At 38.9% G+C, this 26968-nt stretch overlaps 1 protein-coding gene across 1 annotated transcript in view; it reads right to left on the bottom strand.

Annotated features, from left to right (window-relative positions):
- Window positions 1-3366: 3366 nt before the first annotated feature.
- The window catches only part of kcnk3a (potassium channel, subfamily K, member 3a), a 33696-nt gene continuing 10094 nt past the window's right edge, over window positions 3367-26968 (bottom strand). Inside the window, exon 2 of the mRNA XM_044170036.1 lies at window positions 3367-6255. Coding sequence (XP_044025971.1) covers window positions 5336-6255 — 920 coding nt within the window. The 3' untranslated portion in view covers window positions 3367-5335. The remainder of the gene's footprint in view (window positions 6256-26968) is intronic.

Raw genomic sequence — 26968 nt, 5'->3', positions numbered from 1 at the left:
AAGTACTATCTAATTACACTGGAAAACATTTAGCCTACATGGATTTGTCCCAAAGTGACCTTGCATAATAGTTTTCCACTCATTCATGACTTCAAAGAATCTCTACTTTTATCTGAAGTGAGGAAAAGCCTTACATAAGAAAACAATATATCAATATGTCTTTACAATTTCTATTAATTTGTCATTAGCCCTTTTTTGTGTTTTTATAAGTTAAAAGCACAGCAAAAATGGTTTCATGTGAGCATCAGTTCAGATTGAATTTTTCCTCAGTTTGTTTTGTAATGCTTGAGCGTCCAAGCATGAAGAACTGCAGCCTGTCAGATGTCATTTGTGTCGTTAAGCTCATAGATCCATGCATTTTGTCTGTTATTTCCTGCAGCTTGCTCAGATTACACAGTTCTAAAGAAGCGCTCATCAATGGTTTTTAAACAGGACTGAGATTGACATTTTTAGAGGTGTTTGAATGGCATTGCAACACTTGGCAAAATAGTACGGAGCTAAAACACTGAACATATCAGAGATTAAATAATCATGCATATGATCAGGGCCGTAGCTACTACTGAGGACACCGAGGACAGGATGTTCTCAGTATTGTTTCAGGGAATTTGGGAAAGAAGAGTAGCTACAGTTCATTGAATTATTTTTAAGCCTGTTTCTCACAATAGTTTGAGTCAATTGTGTTACAGTTGACAGTTTTAGGCCAAAAACATAAATATGCTAATATGCAACAAAACAAAACAAAAAACCCTTTACACAATTATTCTGGTTGCTATCAAAAACTTTCTTAAGAGGTGGGGTTGCACTGGGGGACTTTAAACTCTTAACTTCAGTATTTCCTGCTAATGATGGCTCATAAATTAAATATAATAGTGCTGAAAACAAAACAAAACAAGTGGTTGATCTATTAACCCTAAAAGATAAAATAGTTAAAAAGCTCATCAGTCGAGCTCATCACAATATACAGTATATAATTTAAGGTTTATTGTGTTATTATAGAAGAAAAGGGTTTTTATCATCTTATCATAAATGAAAATATAAACCTGTTAATCTGGAATTTACAAAAATAGTGATGAAAGGAAACCATCAGTGGGGCTACCATTTGTTTGGATCACAGGTTGTGCTTATAAACAAAATCAAGCCTCAGACTCAGGTTAAGAGCATCCAGGAGCGTCTATTTTGGTCATATGTTCACACTTTGGGTCAGAATATGTACCGAATAGACTGCACACCATCATTTCCTCGTCATTGGCCTGTGTGATTAAACTGTAATATACAATTGTTGGTCATCTGCATAACAGGGGTAATTGAAAATCTGATGCATGATATTGCTGAGAAGATGGAGAGTGCACCGTGCAAAGAAATATAATAGGGCCAAGCTACACCTTGGCCCAGTGTGCTCTGCCTTTAAAATACCGCCCTTATCCTGCAGTTGGGGTTTAGCTCTTCTTGTTGCTCTCACTATCTGGGGAGATCCTCGCTCCCATGGCAGACATGGCGGCAGACATGGCGGCAGGCATGACGGCAGGCATGACGGCAGGCATGACAGCTGATTGTCTAGGAACTTTCTCCTCGGAAGTGGAGCGGAAGAGTTCATGGTTTGCAGCTATAAAGGTGCGACTGTGACAGTTATATGATAAATATCATAACAGGGGTGAGTAAACTTAGAGTCACCCCAACCAAACGTTGGTTACATAATGCAGCATCAAGGCCTTGCTGAGAAGTTTGCCATGATGAAAGCAGCGGTGACAGTCAAATATAAATATACGGATTTGCTGCAACAATGTCACATGGCAGGTGGGTATTTTACTTCATGTAAGGATGAAGATGGATTTCCCTAAAATGTTTAAGCTTCATTTATACAGCATGTTTTATAAATTAGAAAGCAATTTCTGGTGTTTTACAGAAACATAAAACAAAAATTGGGTGAAAACAGGAAGTAGAAACAAAAGCAGAAACAAAACACAAAAATTGTGAAGAAAATATTAAAATTAGTAAAACGATGACCCATCCACCCAAATTCTTTGGAAAGTGTGATCAAAATGCATGTTTTATAAAGCAATTTACTATTAGCATAGAAATAAAAAATATTCTTTGGTTTGTGAAAAGTTTTCTCCTCTTGCGAATTCCACAGAGCTCCAATTTTGCTCACTTTACCTGCAATCTATACAACATTGAATGTACGTAGAATGACATAACATACACTACAATCAGCAGTTCATACTAAATAATAATAATAATACTGCTGTATGTGTGCAAACAAGGGAATGATTATCTTCGTTGCTAAAGCCAGAGGAAAACTAGATACAGCTGAAGTACTGTTTATAATTTGGAAAAAAAACCCTCCACTCTCAATGAGTGCATTTACATGCGCACTAGTACAACAGTTTTGAGCCTTATTCTGGTTTTGAACTTATTCAGGACATGATGTTTACATGGAACAAGAGAAACCTGGTTATTCATATCCCTGTATACATGATTCTAACAGTATCTAACAGTAGAAACCAGGTGTTTATATGCCTCAGGATCCTGGTTTCTATTGTACTCCAGGTAGCACATCCAGGTTTCATAAAAGTGTGATCAGGCCCTATCCAGGTTTCTGAAACCAGGATATGATGTTTCCATAGGTAACACATTCCAAACACTTTATCGTAACCAGGATACTAATGCACATGTGAACGCACTCATTGACACCATTATAGCCACTATGTGTAGAATCTTTGCGTGATTATAGTGTCTCTATAGCATCTAATTATGCTGATGGCATAAGTTTGTGTTTGTAGAAAAATGAGACAATTTTGGAGAAAGATTGGTGCTATCTTTCAAATTAATCAGAAGTGTGGGTTTTTTGTATATCTATGAATCAAGATTAACAGTAACCAATAAGTAAGTTTTTATTTAAAAAAAATCAACTATCAGATGACTGAATGATCAATTATTGCAAAATGACATAATGCAAATGTTTTTGTCATTCTAGGGAATTATTTCGGTGTCCCCTGATTTTACATGTCGTTTTCAGCAAGCCTTGGCTCTGTTTGAATTTTCATTACGGTAGATTTCTCAACAAATTGAATGATTTATCTTGCCTGTATTATAGTGTATTATATTTTGATTTGCTTAGTACTTTTCCTGTGTGCACTGACGTGATAGTGAGCAGCTATAACAAAAGAGTTTCCCCTCGGGGATCAATAAAGTATTTCTGATTCTGATTCTGATTAACAGCCATATTCATTACACCTTCAGTAAGCCTTGATGAAGAGTTAACACTAATAATATCAAATAACAATGTGCAAAATGAAATAAATGTATATTTCACCATTAATAATCAGAAATATTAGACCAGTTGACACTCAAATGAATAAACTATTGTTTTAAATTAAATCATGTTTTATTATGAATAAAGAAAATAAAATGTATAGCCACACACAAAGCCAACTGCAGTCCCTCTTTCAGTTCACGAGAGCTGCTGAACAATGTTAACAGGCAAATTGCAGTTAATAAGAATGTTCCAGTAGAAAAAAAGATCAAAATGTGACTGAAATGAATGTGATATAAAATATTTAGACATTGTAGAGGTTTCAAAATGGCGCCACGGATGGCTGCCTCTGTGTTTTGGTGTGCGTTGTTTTGTGTGTGTCCTGTTTTGTTTGTAAATTCAGTGTAATAATATTAATTAATATTCTTTCATATCTTATTGTCAATATTATATTTTATATTTATGATTCTTGACCTGCAGTTCTTGCTTTATCTTTCTTTATATTTTTACTATGTTTATTGTTTTGCACCAAAATACCAAAGCAAATCCTTGTATGTGTAAACCTTCCTTGGCAATAAAGCTGATTCTGATTCTAAAACTACAAAAATAAAATAAAATAAGGATTATGTAAGAAAACTCCTTCAGAGGTCTAAAACAAGAACAAACAATGCATAAAGACCTCAGTTGGCTGAATCAAGTGTGTTTAGGTGGGGCTGGAGCAAAGACCCCCTAAGTGCATGAGGTGCAAACTCTGAGGCCATTTATTAGTGAGGTGTACTGCCATTATTCTCAACCATTAATTATATTAATGTAAGTATCAAGTCAAACATCGCAGACTGATAACACAAGAAAGAATTATTTAAGGTGTATCATTTACATAACAAAACATAATGTGATTCCATAAAAAATATCCAATTAAATAAAATAGTGCACTGAATTCCAGTGTCCTAAAGCATATACAACAGTTTTCTAAGGTGCAGCAGTGAATAAGATATTACTCTCTATATGCACAAAGTGAGCTTACATGCTCTTAGTTAAACTATCAGAATATAGTTGTGCTATATGAAAACATATGATGAGCAACACGTAAATAAAATAGTTTGATGTACAGGAAGAAACTATGAAAAAGAAATTCATAGTGATTTATACAAAATGCAACAGTGAGGTCTGAAAGGGTCGGCAGGGAGGCCTAGTGGTTAGAGACACTGTTAGAAGTTGGATCCCCACAACAGTTACAAGTTTCCCGTCCTTCAGCAAGACCTTTAATCCAAACCTGCTCGATCATTCTCCATCAAAACAACCAGTCATTTAAATGTGAGTTTTCTCATGGATGGAGAAAAGCTGAAACAGATGAGAAAGTTTGGTTTGAACCTGAACTTCTGTTACAGACACACAGGAGAAGACACAGAGAATATTTTTGAAAATTTTCACTGAAAAAATAGGCTTTCCCTCGATAACACCTACTAGTGAAGTGTCCAGATATATACACATTTTAATTTCACTGAAGTGAGTATAATACTTACAACCAAAGTTTCCTTTTGGAAAGTCTTTTTGGGAAAAAATGGATTTAAGATTATTCAATAAAATATTTCTTAGCGGGGCATTATATACAGAAAACACACCCCCAAACATATCTCACAGTGTTCTTTGTCCCTTTACATATTAGAACATGAAATTCTGTCTGAACGAAGAAAATACTGAATTCAATATTATGATATTTGACATTAGAATTCAGAGTTGCAGAGAGAGCTGCATGTGTTTTTTTCCCATGTCTTCTAACAGCAACAGTTGGTGTAGCGAATGCTTCTTAAACAACCATTAGCGTTATTTCTCAGTGACATCAGATATGATGTTAGTCCTAAATAGTTTGTGCTTAGCTAATGGAAGTTAAATACACGGCTGGAGTCTGGAGGCCGCAGCAGCAGGCTCTTCAGTGCCACAAAGAAGCAAACAACAGAAGTACTGCATCTCTTTAGTACTGGAGTTGTGTTCCCCTGATGTCCACAGCTAATCTAGTACCACAGTAGAAGGGCCCTACCCCACCATATGGTACACACAAGTGGGAAGTGAAGTCCTCCTGGTTTAGATGGAGCTTCTGCGTTTATTGAGTCTTCTGTAGGTGTTGATGCTATGCAGACCGGTGGAAACTGAGCTGATGCCCGAGTGGCGCTGCAAGCTGCACACACAGCCGTTAGAGTGCAGGGGGTTGGAAAAAGCCTCTCCCTGCTCCATGTAGGTGTCCGAGGTGGAGAGGTCACGTGGGATGATCATGGGTATGGAGTATTGCAGCTTCTCTCTACTCTTGTACCAAAGGCAGGAGCACATGGATTGGAAGTGTAGCACCTCGGCGTAAACGTTACGTAGACCCCGGCTCGCTGCCCCGCCCCCGCTCCCACCAACTGCGCTTCCTCCGCCGCACCCAGACGGCGTGGAGGAGGATGAGGCCGGGTCAACAGAACAGTGGATGTGTCCACCCGCCTGACCGTTATGAGCGAGGAGAGCCCTCTGCTCAGCATCCCTCTTCTCGTCCTCGGCGTTCATGGTCATGAACCGCAGCACTGCTAAGTTGAGGAAGGCTCCGATCACAGCCAGGCCTGTCAGGATGTAAATGAAGCTGAAGGCCACATACTCTGGCTTGGTCTGCAGAGCGTGCTCATTCTGCAGTGCTACGTAGTCCCCGAAGCCGATGGTGGTGAGCGTGATGAAGCAGTAGTAGTAAGCGTGAAAGAAGCTCCATCCCTCAAAGTGGGAGAAGGCCAGCGCCCCTACGCACAGCGTACTCATGCACGATATGAAGCCGATGGTCACCATGTTGACCATGGACACCTCAGTGCGCCTCATGCCGAGGCACTTCTTCAGGCGGTGGAGCAGGTACCTGACAAAGGTGTTGATCCGCTCACCCACGCTCTGGAACATGACCAAGGTGAGAGGAATGCCCAGGAGGGCGTAGAGCATGCAGAACACCTTCCCTCCATCTGTGCTGGGGGCTGCATGGCCATATCCTGAGGGGAAGAAGGAGAAAGGAGCAGGGTTACTGGGGCAGAACTAATTAAATCTACGGTGCAGAGGACAGGGGTCTGAGAAAAGAAGGCTGGAGGCTAGGAAAGATAGTCAGACCTGGAGTAGACAGATATAAATGATTTGTATTCTTTGAGCAGCACTTCTGATAAATTCAAAGACTCTTCATTTCACAGAGGCAGAATGCAATTGAAGATGAGAATGCATAGCAGTGTGGCGGCGGGAATAGCCAAGTATTGATGTGTATGGGAGAGAGAGCCTGAATAAATCATTGACAATTGGTCTCTGCGGAGTGGCTCTAGCTAATGAGTGCATTTGCACCTAATTAGACCTCTACATTTTTCAGATCACATAAACAGGACAGTGTACTGTAGGGTACGTTGCAAATATCGGCCCTTATTTTGTTTATCTAACAATATCACTCTTTGTCCTGCCATCCTTTGAATCTTCAGATTATGAAACCCCTTTAGCATAACAGAAAAACTCAGCAGTGTGGTTTGTGTATGCTCCACTGAGTCTTCTGAACAGTGACACAGCCCCAAAAAAGAATAAAAATTCCCCACAAAACTCAGAATTATGCAGCTCCATGGAACAGAACATGTCATGTCAAAGTTTGAAAAAGGAGCTTTTCATTAATTTATTTTCCATGAAACAGAAAGCGGCCAATAAACCTTTCACTATATAGACATACTGTATTGTCAGTGGCATGTGCACTTACAGAAATGGCCACATGGAGAATACTAGAGAGTGCACACCGACAGCCACTTTCAGATGTGGCATGACTCTTACTGACTGAGTGATTCTGTTGTAGAGCTCATGAATTTCAAGATGGGTCTGAGCTTCCTTCCGGCACATTTCAGGTTAAGTGTCAATTTTTTTGTCTCATAATGTCATCTTCACGCTCCCATTGTCCCACAGGATATGGCGCCCTCGCATGCAACATCATCATTATCGCCTGAAATATATATCCGACATGTGGACCTGTTGCACACAGGAGCTGAGAGGTGATGTCCCCGATAACAATGGGATCAGCAAATGGAAAAGGTTGACCAATAGTTTGAATGTAATTGATCCGGGGGTTGATTTAATTCTTTGGGCTCTGGTTTTATTGTCACACTGATCCTTGCAGTTGAGCCATCTGTCTGTCTAGTACCAAATCTGTTTAAAGCTTTCCCAGTTGTGCCGCCAAAATGAAAGCCATTACAATTGATATATTTCCTTGTGGAAGGAAAAACCCGACCCGTTCACCAAGCAAAAAGCCATTTTGCTTCTTAGTACCATTGCCTATTTTTAGTCTCATCCTCACAAAGAAATGTATCCCATTTTCTGATGACAGAGAGATGACTGACGAGTACTCTGTTCTCATCAGTAGTCGATTTATTAGAGGCTGATTCTCTGGCCAGTTGTTGACCTTAAAGATGACCTTGGTATCTGTAGATGTGCCTCGCAACCTTTTTTTTGTCTGACGTACCACTACAGCCCTGTAAACTGAACTCAAGTCAGCACCACCCATTATTTGTTCATTTGAATTGATTTTAAACTGGGTGAAATTTAACACTATCAAGTATGTTAAATTGTTACAACTATTCTTTCATACAATTGAACTCTCAATGTTTAGGTCAGGTTTGGTTTACATTCGTACTGCTACAAACTGGAGTGGCAGAACCTGGACATTTCAACCATGACCATGTATCTATTACTTGCGCTTTCCATTTCAATTGTTTAATGGAGTTAAAATAGCTAAATACTTTTAGCTATTTCAACTATTTATCCATTAGGCCTACATTAAGATTTCAACTGTTTATTCAATACTTTTAGCCATCTATTTCAACCATGTATCTGTTACTTCTATCCATTTCAACCATTATCCTATTACTTTTGGCTATCTATTTCAACCATTTATCATCACCTAACTGCCAACCATGTATATGTTTAGCTACCAATTGCAGCCATTTATCTATTACTTTTGGCTGTCTATTTCAATCCATTTGTCCATTACTTTTGATCTCAAAGAAACTTTAAAATGTGTTCACAAACAGCAAAAAGTTCCCAGAACTGTACAGTATACTAAATACTACATGTTTTGCCCAACATAAAAGTACCATTCATGATCCATAACAAACAAGAATCCTTTTCGTATATCCCATTTATGATATTTCTGGTTTGTCTATATTAAGTTAACCTGAGGTCTGAGAAAAGAAATTACTAAGAAATTATTCAATTGATCTGACAAGCTAAAACAGCAGAGAAGGGTTATATCGTTATAGAGAAAACGGACTCAGTAATGTCAGTTAACTTTAGTCAACCCTAGCTAACATAAGCTACATGGCATACCAGGTTAAGTGAGGTTGTAGGGGCAAAACCCCTGAGTGTATACTTTGAGCAAGAGTGAGTTTGTATTCCCTAATTGAACTTTTAAATTTTAAGAGGAAGATTGTGCTATTTCTTATTTAAAACGTTACTCTAGCCTCACTTTAAGAAGTATATATGTCCACACCTGTGAGTAAATAAGGTAAATACACTTATTAACCATTCATTTTAGAAAGAGCAGGACAGTGTGTTCAGGTGAGCATAGAGGCAGAGCTGCAGGCCTGTCAGGAGCTGTCAGCAGTAGGGAACAGCTTATCGAGACATGGGGACGGCCGGAGTGACAGCAGCGCTCATCAACAGCAGACGCAGGAGCTGGAGGCGACAAGGCCAGCAGTCCCGCCGCTGCGTGAGAGAGCAGAGAGGCCCGCATGACAAGCTCATCCTCCCCTCTCCTCCCCGAGCCTCTCCAGCTCCCCACAACAGTGACAAAGTTATCATGAGACAGGACGTCTCCACGGCTTGTCCTGGCACGCAGGGGATAAAGCCACCAAGGCCACTTGCTCTGTTTTTTAGATGGATTACAGTCATTGCCACTGGCAGAGGAAAAGTGCAACCTCACCACTCTGAAAGGTGAAAAAAACAAAGGACCAAAGAGGTTTGATTGACATCTGAAAAACCCCAGACTCTTGCTGTCTGAAGCTGAAGCATTAATACTGAGCACATTTGGCTCCAACTAGGCCCTATTTGCACATATTTCATGGAGAGACGGGGGAAAACACAGAGGAGACATCTGGGAAATTATAGGCTATCAGGTTTTTCCTAAGGAAACAGTAATTCCCTCTAAAATTAGCTCGGTTTCTCAATTTGTGTAAGGATTGTTGCAACATATAAAAGGAGTATCAAAGACTTGCCGCAACCCGGGGCCGATTGTCTCATAACCTAATTTCTGTAATTATCATGTGAAAGAAAATATGAAAATTGCATAACACTGAAAGGCGATAAGAGCCCTTAAAAGACTTATTAGGCAAAACTAACAAGCAGGGGGAGGCTTATAAATGTCAGCAGAACACAGGTGCACCATACTCTAAACTCTCATTCCCTCCTCGCTGCTGCCTCTCATTAGGGAATCATAATTTACAGCCAATAATTTAAGCTAAAGCCTCTAGCAACAGACTAGCCCTAATTTACATGCTTCAAAACAAATCATTTCACAGAGAGTAGAAATAGTCCCTTATGATATATTTGCCATTCTACAACACTGCCAATACTTTGTAATTTGAAGATTTAATGTCAAGTCTTTAATCCTTCTATAACACATGTTTTACCCTCTAATTCATTTCACAATTTTGAATCCTCCCATATTTTTAGCAGATGGGTGCACAGCTTTAATCAGTGCTGTGCTGTATTAACCCTCACTCAGATTTTCTAAATTAAATGACCATTATCATCCGACACTGCTCATCTGTAGTAATGCAAATAATATCATTGGTGCTGGCTGTTGTTTCACCTTTTGGTCCTGTGATTGCTAGTTTGTCTCCAAAGATGACAGCTACAGTTCCTTCCCTGTGGTTTCTGCCTCCAAAACACAACATCACCCACTGCATCTAAAGTCTTCATTATACTGATTAATTAGGTAAGGATAAAAACAGGCTTTGAAAATACATCAAAGAAAGGCATGATGTGCCTGTTAGGACTCCAGTTCTCTGTCACTCAATTCAATTTTCATTGATTACCAGGCACAATTTGTTCTCGCCAACAAGATGAGGAGCACAACCTATTCATCAAGCACATGATCCCACCTAATGGGGCAGGATTCTCAAAGAGGCAGTGCATTTATCAGGGGCTAATTTATCAGGAATTTGTCAATGATGTGTGACTAAAAAAAGAACTTTCCCACAACATGCTCAAAGGAATTACAAATGATGTTGGCATGTTATATATGCATATACATATATCTAACAAGATGGAAAGTCTCCACAGAGTCTGGAGAGGAAACCTCAGGATGTGGACTTAGTAACAGAAATGCTGGTGGCAGCATTGCTCTCTGGGGTTCAGTGGTGACTGATAATGTCTTCAGACATCTCTGCATCCTGGAGACTAGCTAGTGCCACGCTGTAGAATACACTCATCAGTGTGTGTGGTGCAGGGTTTCACTCCAGACTGAGAGGCAAAGGTGAAAACAGTAGCCGACTGGATTCTGTTGTCTTTGAATAATTGCACAGGTATAATGAAAGGATAGCGTCTCATGTGGCTAAGTACTTTTGGTCGAATTCACAAAGTGTTTGCTGTTATGCATAAAAGGAACAAGGTGTGGTCTTTTTTAAAGGGCTGTAACTAAATTGTTACTTCTTGTATGTGAAGGTTTTTGACATGTTTTCATTGACATGTTAATTTGTTTTTTTTAACAATCACTAGTGTAAATTTGTCTTTCATTCTTCTGTTTTTTATCTGTTACAACCTCATGCTGTGCACCTAAACATTGTTCAAACCTGTATAACTTTATCTTTTATTATTATTTTTTTGTGATTTTTTTAAAATAATTTTATAAATTTTTATAAATGATGAGCAATTTAGCTATAATATTTCCATTTGACTGAATGGGGCAGCCATTGAAAACCATGTCACCTAATGAACATCATAAAGCTTCAGTGACAACCTGGAACAAGCTGATAAAAATGTAAATGATACTGTCAGACAGTGATGAATAACATGACTTTTACGACCTTAAAGCTACCTAAGGGCAAAATAAGGGCAAAACTGTATGTTAAATTTCTTTTAATGTTAAATTGGATGTAAAACACTTTGAAACTTCCAAAGTGTATGAATTGTGCTATATAAATAAACGTGCCTTGCTTTGCTAACTGTATCACACAAATGCAGAGTTGATAGTGTGGAGTTAATTTGGATCCTAACACTGTTAGATAGAAATCCATTCACTAAACAGCAGACTTACCAAAAAAGAAAATCAAAAAGGAGCAACAAACAAAAAGGAACATTAAACCTAAAACATACTGGACACAAATTATCTAGCATAAAACAAATTGTTGTGCTTTTGGTCATCACAAAGCATTCGCTGCTGCTTGTAAAGCTTATTGCTGTGAGTGCATGGTAATAACTGAACTCAGATGATCGTTTCAACATTTTGATCAACTCAGAGCTTCTCTCATTTGGATTATTGCAGTTACATACTATGAGGACACTGTTTTAAGAGATTGAAGTGAGTAAATCAAACTAAAACCGTAAGAGTAAGGGGGAGTGGGGGGTGATGGGGGGGGGAATTATGACCTTGAGAGAGAGAATACTGATGTTAAATAGATTTGAAAACACTTAAGGAGGAATTATGACATCAGGGTTGAATGAGTTTATGTAAATGTAATGTAAGTGTAATGTAAATAACATATGTTTAAAAAAACAAAACTGACAACTTAAATTTGAAATACAAGCAAAAACTGTTCCTCACATCAGCAGTTAGTTAAAACTCCTATTGAAGCAGAGTAACTGGAGCAGTAATAATTTACATCTCTCAAAGAGGACATGACTGTCAGTGAGTATCATTGTAGTGGTCAATAAACAAATTCCTTCTGCAATGCTGAAGTGAGCTCAGAGGTGTTACACACAATCACAGTATTCAGCCGTATATGGCTAGCCTAGTTCTTCAACATACAGGTGGCCTGAGCAGCCATCCTGGCGTGACGTCACTCTTATCTACGTTTACTCCATCCCTGATATACTGCGCAGATCGGGGAATGTTCTGTACGACTGTGCAAATAAACACTGATCATGTCATCTGTTTGGTACAGGCTGTCTATGAGCAGCAGCTCACTCTGCTTCCCAGCATGCCTTCTCCACAGCTCGCTTTCATCTCCAGCTGTGTCTGGCCAAAGATACACGGCCCGACAAACTGTAACTCTTGTCAACATGTAAGCATTTCCATGGATAACACCCAAAGATGTTACATTAAAAGTCGACTATGATCCTGTATTTCCCACGAATTATGTCCCATCGCTATCTAAAACGTGGCCCCCGCAAACCCCCATCAATTCTTAGTCACAGACACCTCAAACTCCAGACGACCCCATGATTGTTTATTCAGGCACTCAAATGCAGCTCTGGTCCTCCCGTCTCCCTCCATTACTCCATCCGGCTTTTGAACCACAAGGTCTCACTGACAGCTGCTGTGTAATGTCCATGTGTGTGAAAGCAAAGAATTCTAGGAAAATGTTTTAGTGAAGAAGAAAAAAACAATATTTAAAGTCAATGAGTGCATGTATCTAGAAAAAAAGAAGCATAGTTGTTTCATTTATTTTCAATGAGTTACGGATTAGAAAGAAAGCCTTTTCTGCTGTTTTAATGACTTGATGTCATTTCAGTGCAATACTATTCAGTAGGGAAGCACTGAGGTGCAACAGTGAGGAGCAACATATGTTAGTGCCATCAGTTAATCAAGTTAATTTGTCCTGAAATAATAAATTCAAACTCAAAACATAGCCCCCTTCTTTTTTTTTTTTTTACATATTCAGGAAATTCAAGTCAAGGGATCAATGCACCAGACTTTCATATTTAACATAAATGACAAAATAAATTGTCAATTCATATGATCTTTTTCTGATCTGCCATCTCTATGGCTAAGGTTTGGTTAAGTTTATGCAACTAAAACTACTTGGTTAAGGTTAGGGAAAGATCGTGGTCATAGTTCAAAGAAGCCAATGCAAACAGTGGTCACCCATCCCTTGTTGACCCTTTAGCTGGACGGGATAAATATCTATGTAGGAGAAGATTATTATTGCAGCTACTGGGATCCTTTTTGTACGTCCCTTACCTCCAAGATTGCAGGTACAAACAGGACCGATGTTGCACTATTTGTTCTCTTTCAGTGGGTCTTTGCTGCACTAAAACAACATCACGCCACTTTCTCTTTTGCTACTGACATTATTGTGGTCATAATTCACATGACCACAATGGTCCTTGTCTTGAAAACGTAAACATAGTCTATTATGTGTTTGAACAAAAAAGACCAATGCTGTTGTTTTTCTGGTGAGGACAGTTTCTAACCAACTGTAGATGAACAAAGATTTCAAAAAGTGATATTTTTAGATTGTGATGAACCAAATCAAGGCCAGAAAGCATGTGATGGATGAACACTGTCCTCCCAAGAAAGACGACAGCATCAGCATAATTTCAGCAAATGCCTAAAAACGTTTCTTACCATGAGTCAGTATTGGGTTCCTTTAACCATGACCATGATCATACCCTGACCTTGAGCAAGTAATTATTTTATCCCAAACCATTATCTTTCCCGAGCCAAGAGCTTAAAACTAACCAAAGCTTAACCTTAGTGGCATCTGATCAGAAAATGCTTTTAGTTTTGCAATAGTGATTTGTAACAGTTTTGGAAGGCACTAAAATTATGTTGTCCTGCCGATAAGGGCATCAGATCAGAAAACACTTTATATATTGTTACTGTTGTACCTGTTGTGTTTCTCACTGCCATCAATGTGTGAGTGTATGAATGGGTGAATAAGAGGCAAAGTGTAAAGCATTTTGGATAAAAGCGCTACATAAATACAGTCCATTCACCATGTACCAAATAATAAGATACTTACATTTTACCAGTAGTATCTTTAAATGGCATTGGACATCAGTAATTTTGGCGCTATATATATTGGCTTTTCAGAATGCAAGGATGTACTTTGGTATATTCAATACTTGTAATGATGTCAGCTATGTCAACTTCTACATCATTCTGTCGTTGCTGTCAGCAGACTGAAAAGTAGTAAGAGTAATCTCTCTAATCAGACTTTCATTATATGCCTCGACAGTGAACAACGAGCCTGTCCAGCCAGTACGAGAGAGAGAGAGAAACACACAGAGAGAGATACGGGATGTATTTATCACAAGCAATCTGATGTAACGCCAGAGGAGACAGCACATTGGCAAAGCGTCTGTCTGGGTTCACTTTAACTCGGTTACCCCTGTGTGGGCTCCAGATCGGGCCTGGGAGCATGTGTTTTCATCCAGTTCACAGCTGAGGCCCAAACACGAGAGCATCACAAGCCTGAAGACCAAAGCGACCAGCGGTTAGATCAGAGAGCTGTAAGTCGGCTGCCAGTGCCTTGAATTTACCTGTGTTATAGTAAAACCCTCTCATCATCGCTCTATGCACCCACAGCATTCACACAATATCTGTAGAAGCACTTTATCCTCCATCAAAAGCACCAATCTGTGTCTGTCTGTGTCCACCCATCCTAGTCTTATGTTTTGTTTTCACTGTGAAAAAAAAATCCCTATCAGGGTCTATTTCCAAAAGTACTCCTTAGGTTCCTTTTTAGGGGATATGAGAGGAAACCTTGGCAGGCCGCAGTTTTCCATGAGGTCAGTAAGCAAGGCATTCCAAGCAGAGTGTGAGATCTGTGGGAGGGTTGGCTAATTAAATAAATCATGTACCTATTACGCAGTTGATACGGACTTGTTTTAAAACTCACAACACAGCTGGAATAAAATCGGGTTCACATACATAGATACTGTACACAACAGGGGAGCAGGGGGAGGAGAAGGGGAGAAGGAAAGGGTAGGAGAGGACACGAGGGATGAAATTTCAAGGTAAATAAAGCAAGAAGACAAAAGGTTAAGAAAGGGAAAGACAGATTTTGAACACATATCTCATGCTCTACACTGTAGCAAATTTATAAAATGATTAAAGAAGGCAAGCCCCATTTAAAGCTTTAAAACTCTAAAAGTTAGCTGATAGGAAGTCTTTAATTTGTAGTCATTGCTAATGTAGGGATTTCTTTCCAGGCTTTTAGGAAGTCAACTCAAATAACAGACGTATCTCTTTCAAGTGCTCCATTTGGGCTGTCTGCTTTAAAAGTGTGCCTGTGTGCAAGACGAGAGAAAGCGAGAATGTGTTGTGTAATGTGATACTAGAATTTGAAAGAGTTTCTTTAGGGAATAGATGATTATTCCCTGTGGTAAACAGCTGGCAGGAGTGCAAAACATACCTTCCAATGACTGCCAAGAATGATAACACATTAAGTCAAAACCAGCAGGGATACACAGAATAATGACATAATTGCTGAACTAATGTGCCCTATTACTTGACCACTGTCTTAATAATGAGCCTAGACCAGTGATTCCCATCCAGGGATATTTGTACCCCAGGGGGCATGTGGAAAGAGTAGCTCAACTACTTAAAAAAGAAAAGGAATAAGGGTTAAAAAAAATTATATCCACATATTGAGTCAGCTGTAACACCTGAACACCACATGTTGCAATTAAGAGAATGTGAAAACTAGTTAGCAAGAGAGCAGAGAAGCTGAAGCTGCTGTTAGCTAAATGTAATGGATGAATGGTTAAAACAGTAGAAAGCTAAAGTGATGGATACACAGTTGAAATAGTTACGTTAGCTAAAAACAATGGCTATAGCTAGCTAAAAGTAATGGAAATGGTTAAATATAGTTAATGGATATAGCCAAAAGTTATAGAAAAATATTAGAAATCGCTAGCAAAAAAATAATAAACAGTTCAAACAGCTAATTAAAAGTGATGCATAAACCTAAGCGTTAATGGATAAATGGTTGAAGTACATAGCTAAAAGTATTGAAGAAACAATTAAAATAGTTAGCTAGAAGTAATAGATAAACAGTTTAAAGTAGCTAAATCTTTGATGGATAATGGCTGGAATAGATAGCTAACAGTATTTAATAAGCAGTTTAAATAACTAACTTAAAGTAATAGTTGAAATAGCTAATGGATAAACAGTTAGCTAAAAGTAATGTTAATGGATAACTTAAATAGGTCACTAAAAATATTGAATAAACAGTTAAAATACTTAACTAATGGTGACGGATAAACATTTTTAAATAGCTAAATGTAATAGATAAATGGTTGGAATAGAAATATAAAAGTATTTAGTAAACCGTTTAAATAATCAGAATCAGAACCAGCTTTATTGGCCAAGTATGTGCACACATACAAGGACTCCAGTTTTTCGTCGCTCTCAAAGTTACACACAGTTCCAAGAACAATTTACAGGAAGATAGAGATAGACATACAGCTAAAAACAAGGACAACAAAGCTGATGACAGGTATGAAAGATAGGTAAACGTGAACATAGAACTATTATATACATAATATACAAGTAGGTGAAAAAATACATGCATATATAAATATATATATAAAAGCAACAATGAGCAACAACATACAATGTCTATATACAAGTCAAACTGTTTCTGTAAATTGTAAACAAGAATACAAAAGGGTGCAGAGTGCAAAGACTGCTCGAATAAATATTGAATAATTAATGTAATGGGTTATTTTATATACATGACAAAGAAACTAATAATAATACAAATAACTGACTTAAAGTAATAGTTGAATTAGCTAAAAGTAGTGGATAAATGGTTTAAATGGTTAGCTAACAGTAATGGATAAATGGTGAAATAGCTAAAATGAGTGTACAGTTGGAATAGAAAGCTCAAAGTAAAGGCTAATGGATGGAATGAAATGTCCAGGTTCTGCCTCTCTACCAATGAAAACTTGACCAAACTGAACTATTCAATTGTTTGAAAAACTGTTGTAACAATTTTCACTTTTATATAATTTATAGAATTAATATCATCCAGTTTAAAATCAATTCAAAAGAACAAATTAGGAACATGACGTGGTTTCGATGAAGGAGTTCATCTGACAGAGCTGTGGGGGTACGTCAGACAGAAAAGGTTGGGAGGCACTTGCCTAGACTACAGTGTGCATAATTAGTCACAGATGTCACTGCTGATGATGGTGGTGAGGATGACGAGGATAATTTTCTGTGGAATATAAAAAGAGCAGAGACACACTTACATCTAGGCTAGGAACTGGGCCAAGTGTGAATCAGGAGACGATTGCTAAAATTCACACACTATTAACTGCCTTTGATCCATTTGCACACCAAACAGCGTTTTGTTTTTGCCACACGTGACGGTGAAGAGACAGCTGATACTGTAGAACATAAACAACAATTTTGCGGTTGTTAATCCTGACACACTGGAGGGGGTCTCTCCGGTCCAGCATATGAGAAATTGCATGTGAAAATAGTCCAGCTGGTGTCATTAAAAACAAAAACATATGCGACAAGCCTGCTATAATTTGACATGGTTATGCCTGCCTTGTGATTTCTGGTAATTTGGACTGCAGCAGGGTAATGTTTTATTCATTTGAATGCTCTTTTTAAAAATAGCTGCTGCTTGTCTTGCTATCTTGTTCCTCTCAGTATTTCTTTTCCCTCACTCACTTTTATTTCCCTTGCAGTTCTGACTTTCCATGCTCCTTTCTATCTATTTCTCTGTCACCCCAGTCTCTAATTCAAAGAGATGTATTTGCGCTCTGTTTGCAGCACAGTCACCTGCCTCTGTCACCTGATTCCACTGATATATGCGTTCACGCTCTGGCCCCGGTTCAGCTCGTTCAGCTGCTCTCAGAGGGCAGATGCTGTCCTAAACTGACATGTGCTGGCGAAGGAGTGGCACCCGTACTCTGGTACATAACGCACACAGATCAGTTTACTCAGCAAAAAGGAAGACAATATGGAAAAACCCTGGATTACATGAATGGAACACACAGAGGCACAATGATAGTCTAAACATCAGTGTCTGGTTACACAAAGAATTTTAATTGACCAATGCAACCAGAAATTACATCCTGTAGATATTGCAGGGTGCTGTATATCCTTGTCATCCTTGTGTTGTTGTTGACAAATCGGTTAGGAGAAAAAAAAAATGTTTGGACAAGGTTTTCAGACTAGAGCTAGTAACAAGAAACTGCAGTACAGCAAGACCAAAGATATGTTTGAAGATAAAAGAATATCAGCTGATATATTGTTTCCTGATTTGTTTTTTAAACTCTCAAATATTGACATCAGTATTGGTCTCAAAAATCCATTATTGGTCAGGTTATATTAAGGACCCATGAGATGCTACTAGGAATACAGTAGTGTCACATTTTGGGGAATTTCTTGCCAAGAGTTAGATGAGAAGATCGATACCATTCTTGTGTCGTATGTACAATAAATATCAAGCTGGAGCCAGGAGATAGTTCGCTTAGCTTAGCATAAAGACTGGAAACTATGGGAAACAGTTAGCCTAGCTCTGTCGAAAGGTGAAAACTACAACTTCTTATTTTAACACTTCTTTTTCTATCAATGAAAAAACAAGACATAACATGTTAATTAGTGAGATTTACTGATGCTTGTAGGTGGATTTTGTTGCCTTTTGGACAGATCCAGGCTAGCTGTTTCCCCCTGCTTCCAGTCTTTATGCTAAGCTAAGCTAACAGTCTCCTGGTGGTAGCTTTGTATATAAAAGACAATTATGAGAGTGGTATCAATCTTCTTATCTTACTCTCGGCAAGAAAGAGAATTAGTGTACTTCCCTGAATGTCAAACTATTCTTTGAACAAAGTCAGGATATGTCTAGCTATGCCGAGTTTAGTAGTGAAATAGTGTTACATAAGTTGTTAGTTACAGAAAAGGAGGCCGATATTAAACTCTGAAGATACACACACAAGCACAAAACCCACATGAGGAGATGTGTGGGCACTTTGCAGCACACAGTGCACACATCAACCCTCTCACAAAGGCAGGAGTGTGTGTGGTCCTTTGACAATGGCTTTCTACTGGAGCGAGAGTGCCCATCAACGTCTTGGCTGAGCTGACTGACTGGGCTTGTTGCCACATTGTAAAGCTATCATATGTCATGGCATGTGATGCATGAGGCTAACGCTGGCACCTGGCTTAATGACCAGATGCAATTAAATCAAGTAATGGATCTTATTAAGGTGTTATATGAACCCCTAATTGCATTGCCTGCTGCTCCTGATCCTCTTCTGTACTGAACAATATGTTGTCTGTTGTTTATCTTCTGATTATTTTATTTTTCTGCTGCAAAACAGATATATGATAACAGCAAAAAGCTATTTGACTTAATGCTGTTTCATAAGAGAGCCTCAACTGTCTTTCACAGAATGCACTCAATGTCTTGATTGAATTGGTTGGAAAAGCTGCGAAGCTAAACATTAATAATCATGGAGACACAAAGGTCTTCAATAGCAACAAATTGCTTTTTCAAATGTGACATATTTATTACATTTTCTGTGCTTTTGCTCCATTTCTTTAAACTCGTATGTGTGCTTGAAGTGAAGTGTTACAATGGTAAGAGGTAAATACACTGTCAGTTGCTCACAGATACTTTTGTCTGTCAGGTCAAAGTTTTAATCTCTGCAGTTTTCATCCCTGTTGAAGTGACCTGGCTGCTTTTTGTTCAGCCCATAATGTTACATGCAAACATGTGCCATACATGTGGACAAATTCCCAATCAAACCATGTAGAGTGTTACAACTTTGTCCGAACTATTACTGAATGACCGTCCAGTTTTAACTGTGTGTCGGGTCTCCTTTTCACCTTGGTGAGGTAACCACTGCCTCAGGCTGTCCATATGGCGGGAGCAGACAGACAGGGAGCAGAGCATCAGCTCCACCTCCACTCAATCTGCAGGTTCACCTTACCAGACTTGGGTCACACAGTATCTGCGAATCCATCCGTAGCATTTGTTTTAACCTACTTGGAGAACTGGATGGATGAGGTTTATTGCATCAGCGGCATCGCAATTTTGATATTTTTTGCTTAGAAGTACCTTATGTACCAAGGAGGATCATTTAATACAAAAAGTACCATTTATTGTCATGAATCTTTTACATACAGTAGTGTCAGTAAAAAGTGTGTAATTGGCTTCTTCTGTTTTAACTTTCTGTTATTCAGTGATATTTCTTAAGTGGCAAACTCAGACAGTCTGGGACCTACAGAGAGTAAAACCACTATAATAAGGACACGCAAAATGTCACTTCACTCAAGTTCATGTTCCAGCCTGATATTCATTAGGAGCCGAAACAACCTGAATGCCCCACTAATTCACTACATGATAACAATTCAACACAACAAAAGATAGTGTTGAAACTCTGTGGCAGACACAGAAGTTATTATTTGCAGTTTTCAGTTTCTGTAAGGCAAAAACCTTCTCTTGCATAGGGACATATGTTCATAAAGCCTACAGTGGGTTGCATTTCTCATCAATTGGCATCTTGTCATTCAGAGTACATCAAAATTATTTTGTCTTTCTTCTGATGGGTGACACAGAGCCCAGTAACCAAAGACCATAAATATCACTGGCCATTACTTTTTAATGTTGCAATGATAGCCAGTAGATTTACTGGCAAGCTAGTGTAAATGTCTTTTTGTTCCAGCACCAAAGAAGGAGTTCAAAAGCTCCCTGCTTTTGTATTTGGATCACTCCAAAGTGGGAGGTGCTGCCTCATTAGTGTAGCGTAGTGAAAACAAATACGTATGATTACTCAGAGGCTTTAATAATTGTATTTGACCAAAATTGGACAGAAGAAAAAAATATCCTGTAACTCTGGAGCAGTTCTTCACAGTAACAAGCCCTATTCTCAGTTTTCATCCATTAAGTCATCCGCAGTTTACGGGAACAGATATAGTGTACCAACGCTGGGCAGAGATGAGTCAACTTTATATAAAGAGGATATTCTTCACTATGCTGATGGGAGTGAATATCGTCTGTATAACCACAATCACAGGTTCTTGCCTTTTATGCAATGCTTGTGTTCACTGCAACCTTATCACCAAGGTGGATATTGGACAATTTGGCAAAACCCAGGATTACACACAGCAACGTTTTTTTTTTTTACGTCAAATGCCAACGTTTTTAAAGGTTCTACAATATCTGGACATGACAACTACAGCATGGTTAGGGTTAGAGATAATTGTGGTTATGGCAAATAAATGATGGTTAAGGTAAGTTTAAGTAACTAAATCACTTGCTTAAGGTTAGGGAAAGATCGTGGTTATGGTAAATAAAAAGGCGAATGTTAATTGCACTACAATGCACTACATGTCCATTCACCACTCCGAGCCCCACACTCTTGAAAATAACTAGTTTATACAACGTATTATCTGACCACATCAGAAGGCAAAAATGTTTGTAGTTGTTCCGATCGGCCACACTCGAAGGCAAGGTGAAAAGCCAGCCGTCATAAGGAGGGGGGAGACACGATAATAGTTTAAATATGGAAGTAACAGCACACATTTTAAGTCTTTCCTGGAAGACATTTATAGTGTTGCACTCGTTTGTATAAAATGGAACCAATGAAAAAAGAGAGCTTGAGAGAGAAGTTCAAACTGTGCTTACTTTCTCACCTCCGCACAGCTGGCCAGTCACAGCGTGAAGTGGGTGTAAATGTTGGATTGTCTGTTCCAGAAAATTACAGAAATTGTAGGACACAGACCCCCCATCAGAAAGGTGTGGGGAGAGGGGATTTCTGAAGCTGCTCAGCCATCCGACAAGCACTTTTGATGAAGCATACTGACACCTTGAGGCCCCTCATTTATTTGAATGAGGCCACTCTGTTGACACAGTGGGGGTGCCAATGCTTTGGCAAAAAAGTTCAATGTGAGTCAACAATCATTGCAATGCAATGCGAAAAGACGCTGCGTTGGTCAGTTAAATACATGTGAGCACCCATTGCTGGTTGATTACTTTGTAACATAAACGCTGAACAAAAGATAAAATAGTTGCCGCCAATTGTATCCTTTCTTATTATATTATGAATCTCTGTGGAATGTTTTGGTGTCTGATAAGTCTTCAAACTCGTGGATCAGTTATTCAAACTGCGCTTTCTGGATCATATTTCATGACTCTGTACCTAAAGCAACACTCCCCCCACCAACGCAGCCCTTTGCATTTTTTGTTTCCGGTCTGAACACCCACTAACTTTCCACCTTGCTACATAACAAAGGCACTACTTCCTTCATTGGCACTTAATGTTGGCACTGTATGTAAATTGTAAGGTGCATAGATGTCCAGTATTGACAACATTTCTAGGAATACTGAGCTGATTCTTTCTGAAGGGTTTTCTCCATTGTGGTATGTAGAAAAACAGGAGAAAGCACAAGACAATGAATTGACTACTTAGTGATTACAAAAGAAAACATGGCAGCCAGTGCCCATTATAGGTATTATCAACACAGTTGGAATGCTTGAAATGCATCTTTGACCAATCACATTGCCTCAGTACCCATTGGGGTAAATTGCCATGAACAATAAATACCCTACTGGCACTGTTTTCCACCACCACACATCCAGCATGTGGATGGGGAGCAGACACATCACCGCTGACAGCTGTGATATTAGCATTATTCCAGTGAAAATAGGTTGGCAGCCTGTCGTTTTAGCCCAAGGTGGTCACAATGTTTTGTTTTTTTTGTATAGATATTAAATGTGTACTCATAAGCTTGCACTCCGATCACAGCCTTCCGGGGTAAACACGACTCACCTATCACTGTTATTGTTATTATCATTAGGCCCCAGTGTGTAACAGTCCACTTTATCCAGGTTGGCTTGTTGAGAGATTAAACAGATGCTGGAAACAAATTGGAAAACAAATTCCCCTGGGAGACAGTATATATGCCAGGTGAGCTACAGTCGCTTGGCGTCGTCGGACTGAATCATTCCAGTGCTCTGAGCCAGTAGGAGTAGCGTAAAGCTAGTACAACACCCGGGTTACCAAAGCATGCAACACAATCCCCCTTTCTGGACTCGGAGAAGGATTGAAGCCGTCAGGAGACAGCGAGTTGTACGAAAATCACTTCAGGTTGTTATGATAAGGACGGCAATGAGTGTGCTCCGTTTTGTCTATGAACCATAAACATGCGGTATTAGCTTCTCATCTCTCACCTCAGTGTTTAGACACTTTCCACACTGCTGAGGAGCCTACCAGGCTTGATGTGGAAAGATTTTTAGTTTTTTTCCTTTGGCACATGTATGTACTGAGGCAGGAAAACTAAGGCTACTGAGGCTCCACCATCTCTGGGTGCTGGGGAGACAGCTCAGTGCTTTGGGCACATAATCAACAGTCAGCTGGCTGGTATAACACCCCCCCCCCCCTCTGAGAGAAATGTGTGTGAGAGCTACGTTTCATGACATTGTGTATTCCTCCTGGAGAATTTCTCTGGTGTGGCCGTGTGACTAGCTGTGTATCGGCTTTTTATAGCAGCAGAGGCTAGTTGTAATTTTGTTTTTTTTGCGCCTCGCAATGCAGCCTACACAGAGCTTCAGCTGGTATTTTGATTAAATTTGTAATTTGAAGAAGCAGACAATAATTTGTGTTTTAAAGAAGATGTTTTCTGCTTTGATATTTAAGGATAAATGATATTTGTCAGGTGATAGTGTTTCAGATATTGGTTCTCAGAATAACTTGCTTTAATTGACTTTGGTACTGGCTGTTTGTGTGTGTTGTGCTGTGGGATTACATACTATATCACTAATGTGCCTCTATACAGTAGCGCTAATGCTTATTGAAGGGGGTAAAAAGAGTTCAAACAGTAAAATATGCAAGGACACAGTTACACACCACACACATACTAATATACACATAATGAGCTTCTCTGTGCAAATTTCACATCAGCATTCAGACATTTCTTGATGAAATAAACGTAATTTGCGGCTCAGTGTGGGCTATTACATTGTGTCTCTTAAGCATCATTGAGGAAAATGTCTAGATGCATTTTTCAGTGCCTTCACAATTTCTGCATAATTTGCTGAACACAATGCACGAAATGTCCATTCAGTCAGTTCTTGTGAAATGGCTTGCATGGATTTTTGAGATGAATGCTCTCATAGCCTTTGAATTGCAGCAGTGTGGACAACAAATGCCCCCCCACCCAACAAACAAATCCTTTTCAAGTCTGCAATCGTGTATGACGATATTTTGTTAAAATAACACACAAATAGGCCTGCACGTAGACGTCAGTAACATCAGTGAGTAACATACTTATCAGTAATGGTCATTATTGTGTTTGTGCTGTGGTGCTGTGGCTCTGGGAAGGAATTCGGCCCCTCAAAGCTGCCCTGTTAAATTCTGTTGCCGAATACGAGTGCAAGATAAAAAAAATTAAGTGTTCAGTCCTAAGACACGTTTCCTGTTTTATAAGTATAAGTTGATGACAAACTCAGAACTGTGGTTACAATAATGCAAAGTTATATCTATAAGTTAACTTTTTGATAAAGTTACATTAAACGTAAAAAGTCTTTACTTATATGAACAGATGTTACGCATTGGTCTGACTAAATAATAATTTGATGAGGAACAATAATCAGGCTAGTGTGATTAAGTGAAATGCGTGTTGAACAGCCTGTTAATATCTGTGATACTGAAGCCCATTTCAGACATGCGTAACATCACTGGCTTCATGTATCTGTTAAAGTGATGGCTTTTTCTCATTTAGACATGGGTTATGTTAATGTTACTTATGGCTTCATTCCGAAACAACAGCACATTTACGGAAAGAGCTGCGTCCTCGCGCAATATATAACATGAGTTAGAAATGTTATGATAAGGCTGCGTCAGTAATGGACATTGGATTTTAAAACAGATTTTGCCGTTGAAGCCTCGATGACCATTGTGAGCGCGATGGACACTCAACACTGCTTCTCACAGTAAATCCACTTATACATGTTCGCATAGATTTCATCATGTAATCTTGTGATTTTAGAAGACACTCACATTACAAGACATGTATTTAATCTCTCTTGTGCTCCTGTAGCCATTCATGTCTGACCTTCATGTCAGACATGAATGTTACCAGGTTTGCCGTTGTGACTTTTACATAAAAGACCAGGGTGCTTATTTAGACATGAGACCAACATGTTAAATTGCCATCAGATTAACATAAAGGTCTGAAAGGGGCTTACTTATAGGAGAGGAGGGGTCAATCCCTAGAACAAAGCCTAACTTTCATCAACTTTCAAAACCACCCAAAAGGCACAAAAAGTAGCCCAAATTATCCCAAGCTGCCCAAAGCCATTCAAATAAATCAAATCAAATAAAAAGTATAAGTAGTAAACTTTCCAGTCTGTAGAAAAGGTTTATATAAATCCTGAAGCCTATCCCTCTGCGGCCTACTCCACCGCAAAAACAAAGATCCACAATAGCCACAGCCTTATTACCAGCAGTGTTCCTGGAATCACTTCCCTGAACTGTCTGCACAAGTTCCCAATACCTTTCCTTTTCAGGTCAAGAGAGAAGAAACACAGTGGCACAGCCTTGTTCAAGAGACAGCCCCAAGACACTTTAACAAACCAGTCAGTCTGCTCTTCACAGAGGTGCACATTACATATCTCATTTTCCTTTGTGCCTCAGTCGGTCAGTGGGCACTGATGATCTTTCTTACTGATCAGAGAAAAAGGTTTTCAGACTGAGCTCACTGTTTTTCAAATAATATATCATGCACACAAATATAGACCATGCTAATACTCAAAAACAGTCCAGCATGGAGGGTAAGTCCATATTATTCTATATTATCTTCTTATTGTCAACAAATCCCATGAAAAGACCAAAACCAACATTAAATTGATCCAAATAAGTATTATGTGTGTTATCTGTATAGTCAAAGCCTGATATGCTTATTCTGTGCCATAGAGCATTGTTGTCCACACACTATTAAACACTATTAACACTATTAAAACACATGTGACATGTTCCATGGGCACTGTAGTTTATTTGGAATTAATCCCACATACACCATCCTGCTGATGTAAATACTAGAGCACCAAATGTGTGTTAATCCACTGCTGGAAATAGTCCCCAACAAAAGCTCTATTTACTCCAGTTTTAGTAATGTTAGCTAAAAGCTACAATGCCCAGCTGTTTTACAAAAGTTTAGCTTTTTTAAAAATTGAAACTATATATTTATGATTAATTTTTAAAGATTTATGTCTTCAGTAGGAACCAAATGTGCTTGCAGTTGAGTACCGCAGACAAGGTATGGAAGCCAGAAAGTGTTGAGAGTCAGACACGTTGTTGGATTTGCTCTTTTCATGGGATTTGTTGACAAAAAATATAAAGAAAAAATATAGAATAACACCAGAATTACCCTTTAAAAGATGTAATTCTACAAATTCTTTCTCATATAAACTGAGGTAGTATATTTCCTTTACACAGTTACGGTGTTGATGGAGTTGTAACACATATGGCTGGAGCGCCGGGACACATCTCAATTAATCTCAAATTTCCACTGGAAGGATTAGGACATTAATCGAGTAGCTGAGTCCAGCCCTCACTAAAAGCTCTGGGCTGTAGAGAGCCACATAATTCAATATTCCAGGACATTAGATTATAGGCATTCTTCCATTCAGAGAAAAAGTAGAGAAAATAGCTCTAATTTCTGATCAAATAAGCCTTGCACGAGTCAGTTTGCCACAGTATAGCTGAGACTTCACAAGTCATGCAGTGTCTATTTATACTCTGGAGGAGAATCAGTAGGAAACAAGATTCAGATCTCAC

The sequence above is a fragment of the Siniperca chuatsi genome, linkage group LG16 (genome assembly GCF_020085105.1).
Source record: "Siniperca chuatsi isolate FFG_IHB_CAS linkage group LG16, ASM2008510v1, whole genome shotgun sequence".
Taxonomy (NCBI): Eukaryota; Metazoa; Chordata; class Actinopteri; order Centrarchiformes; family Sinipercidae; genus Siniperca; species Siniperca chuatsi.
Note: the sequence above shows the minus strand (reverse complement) of the source record. Positions and strands in the feature narration are given on the sequence as shown.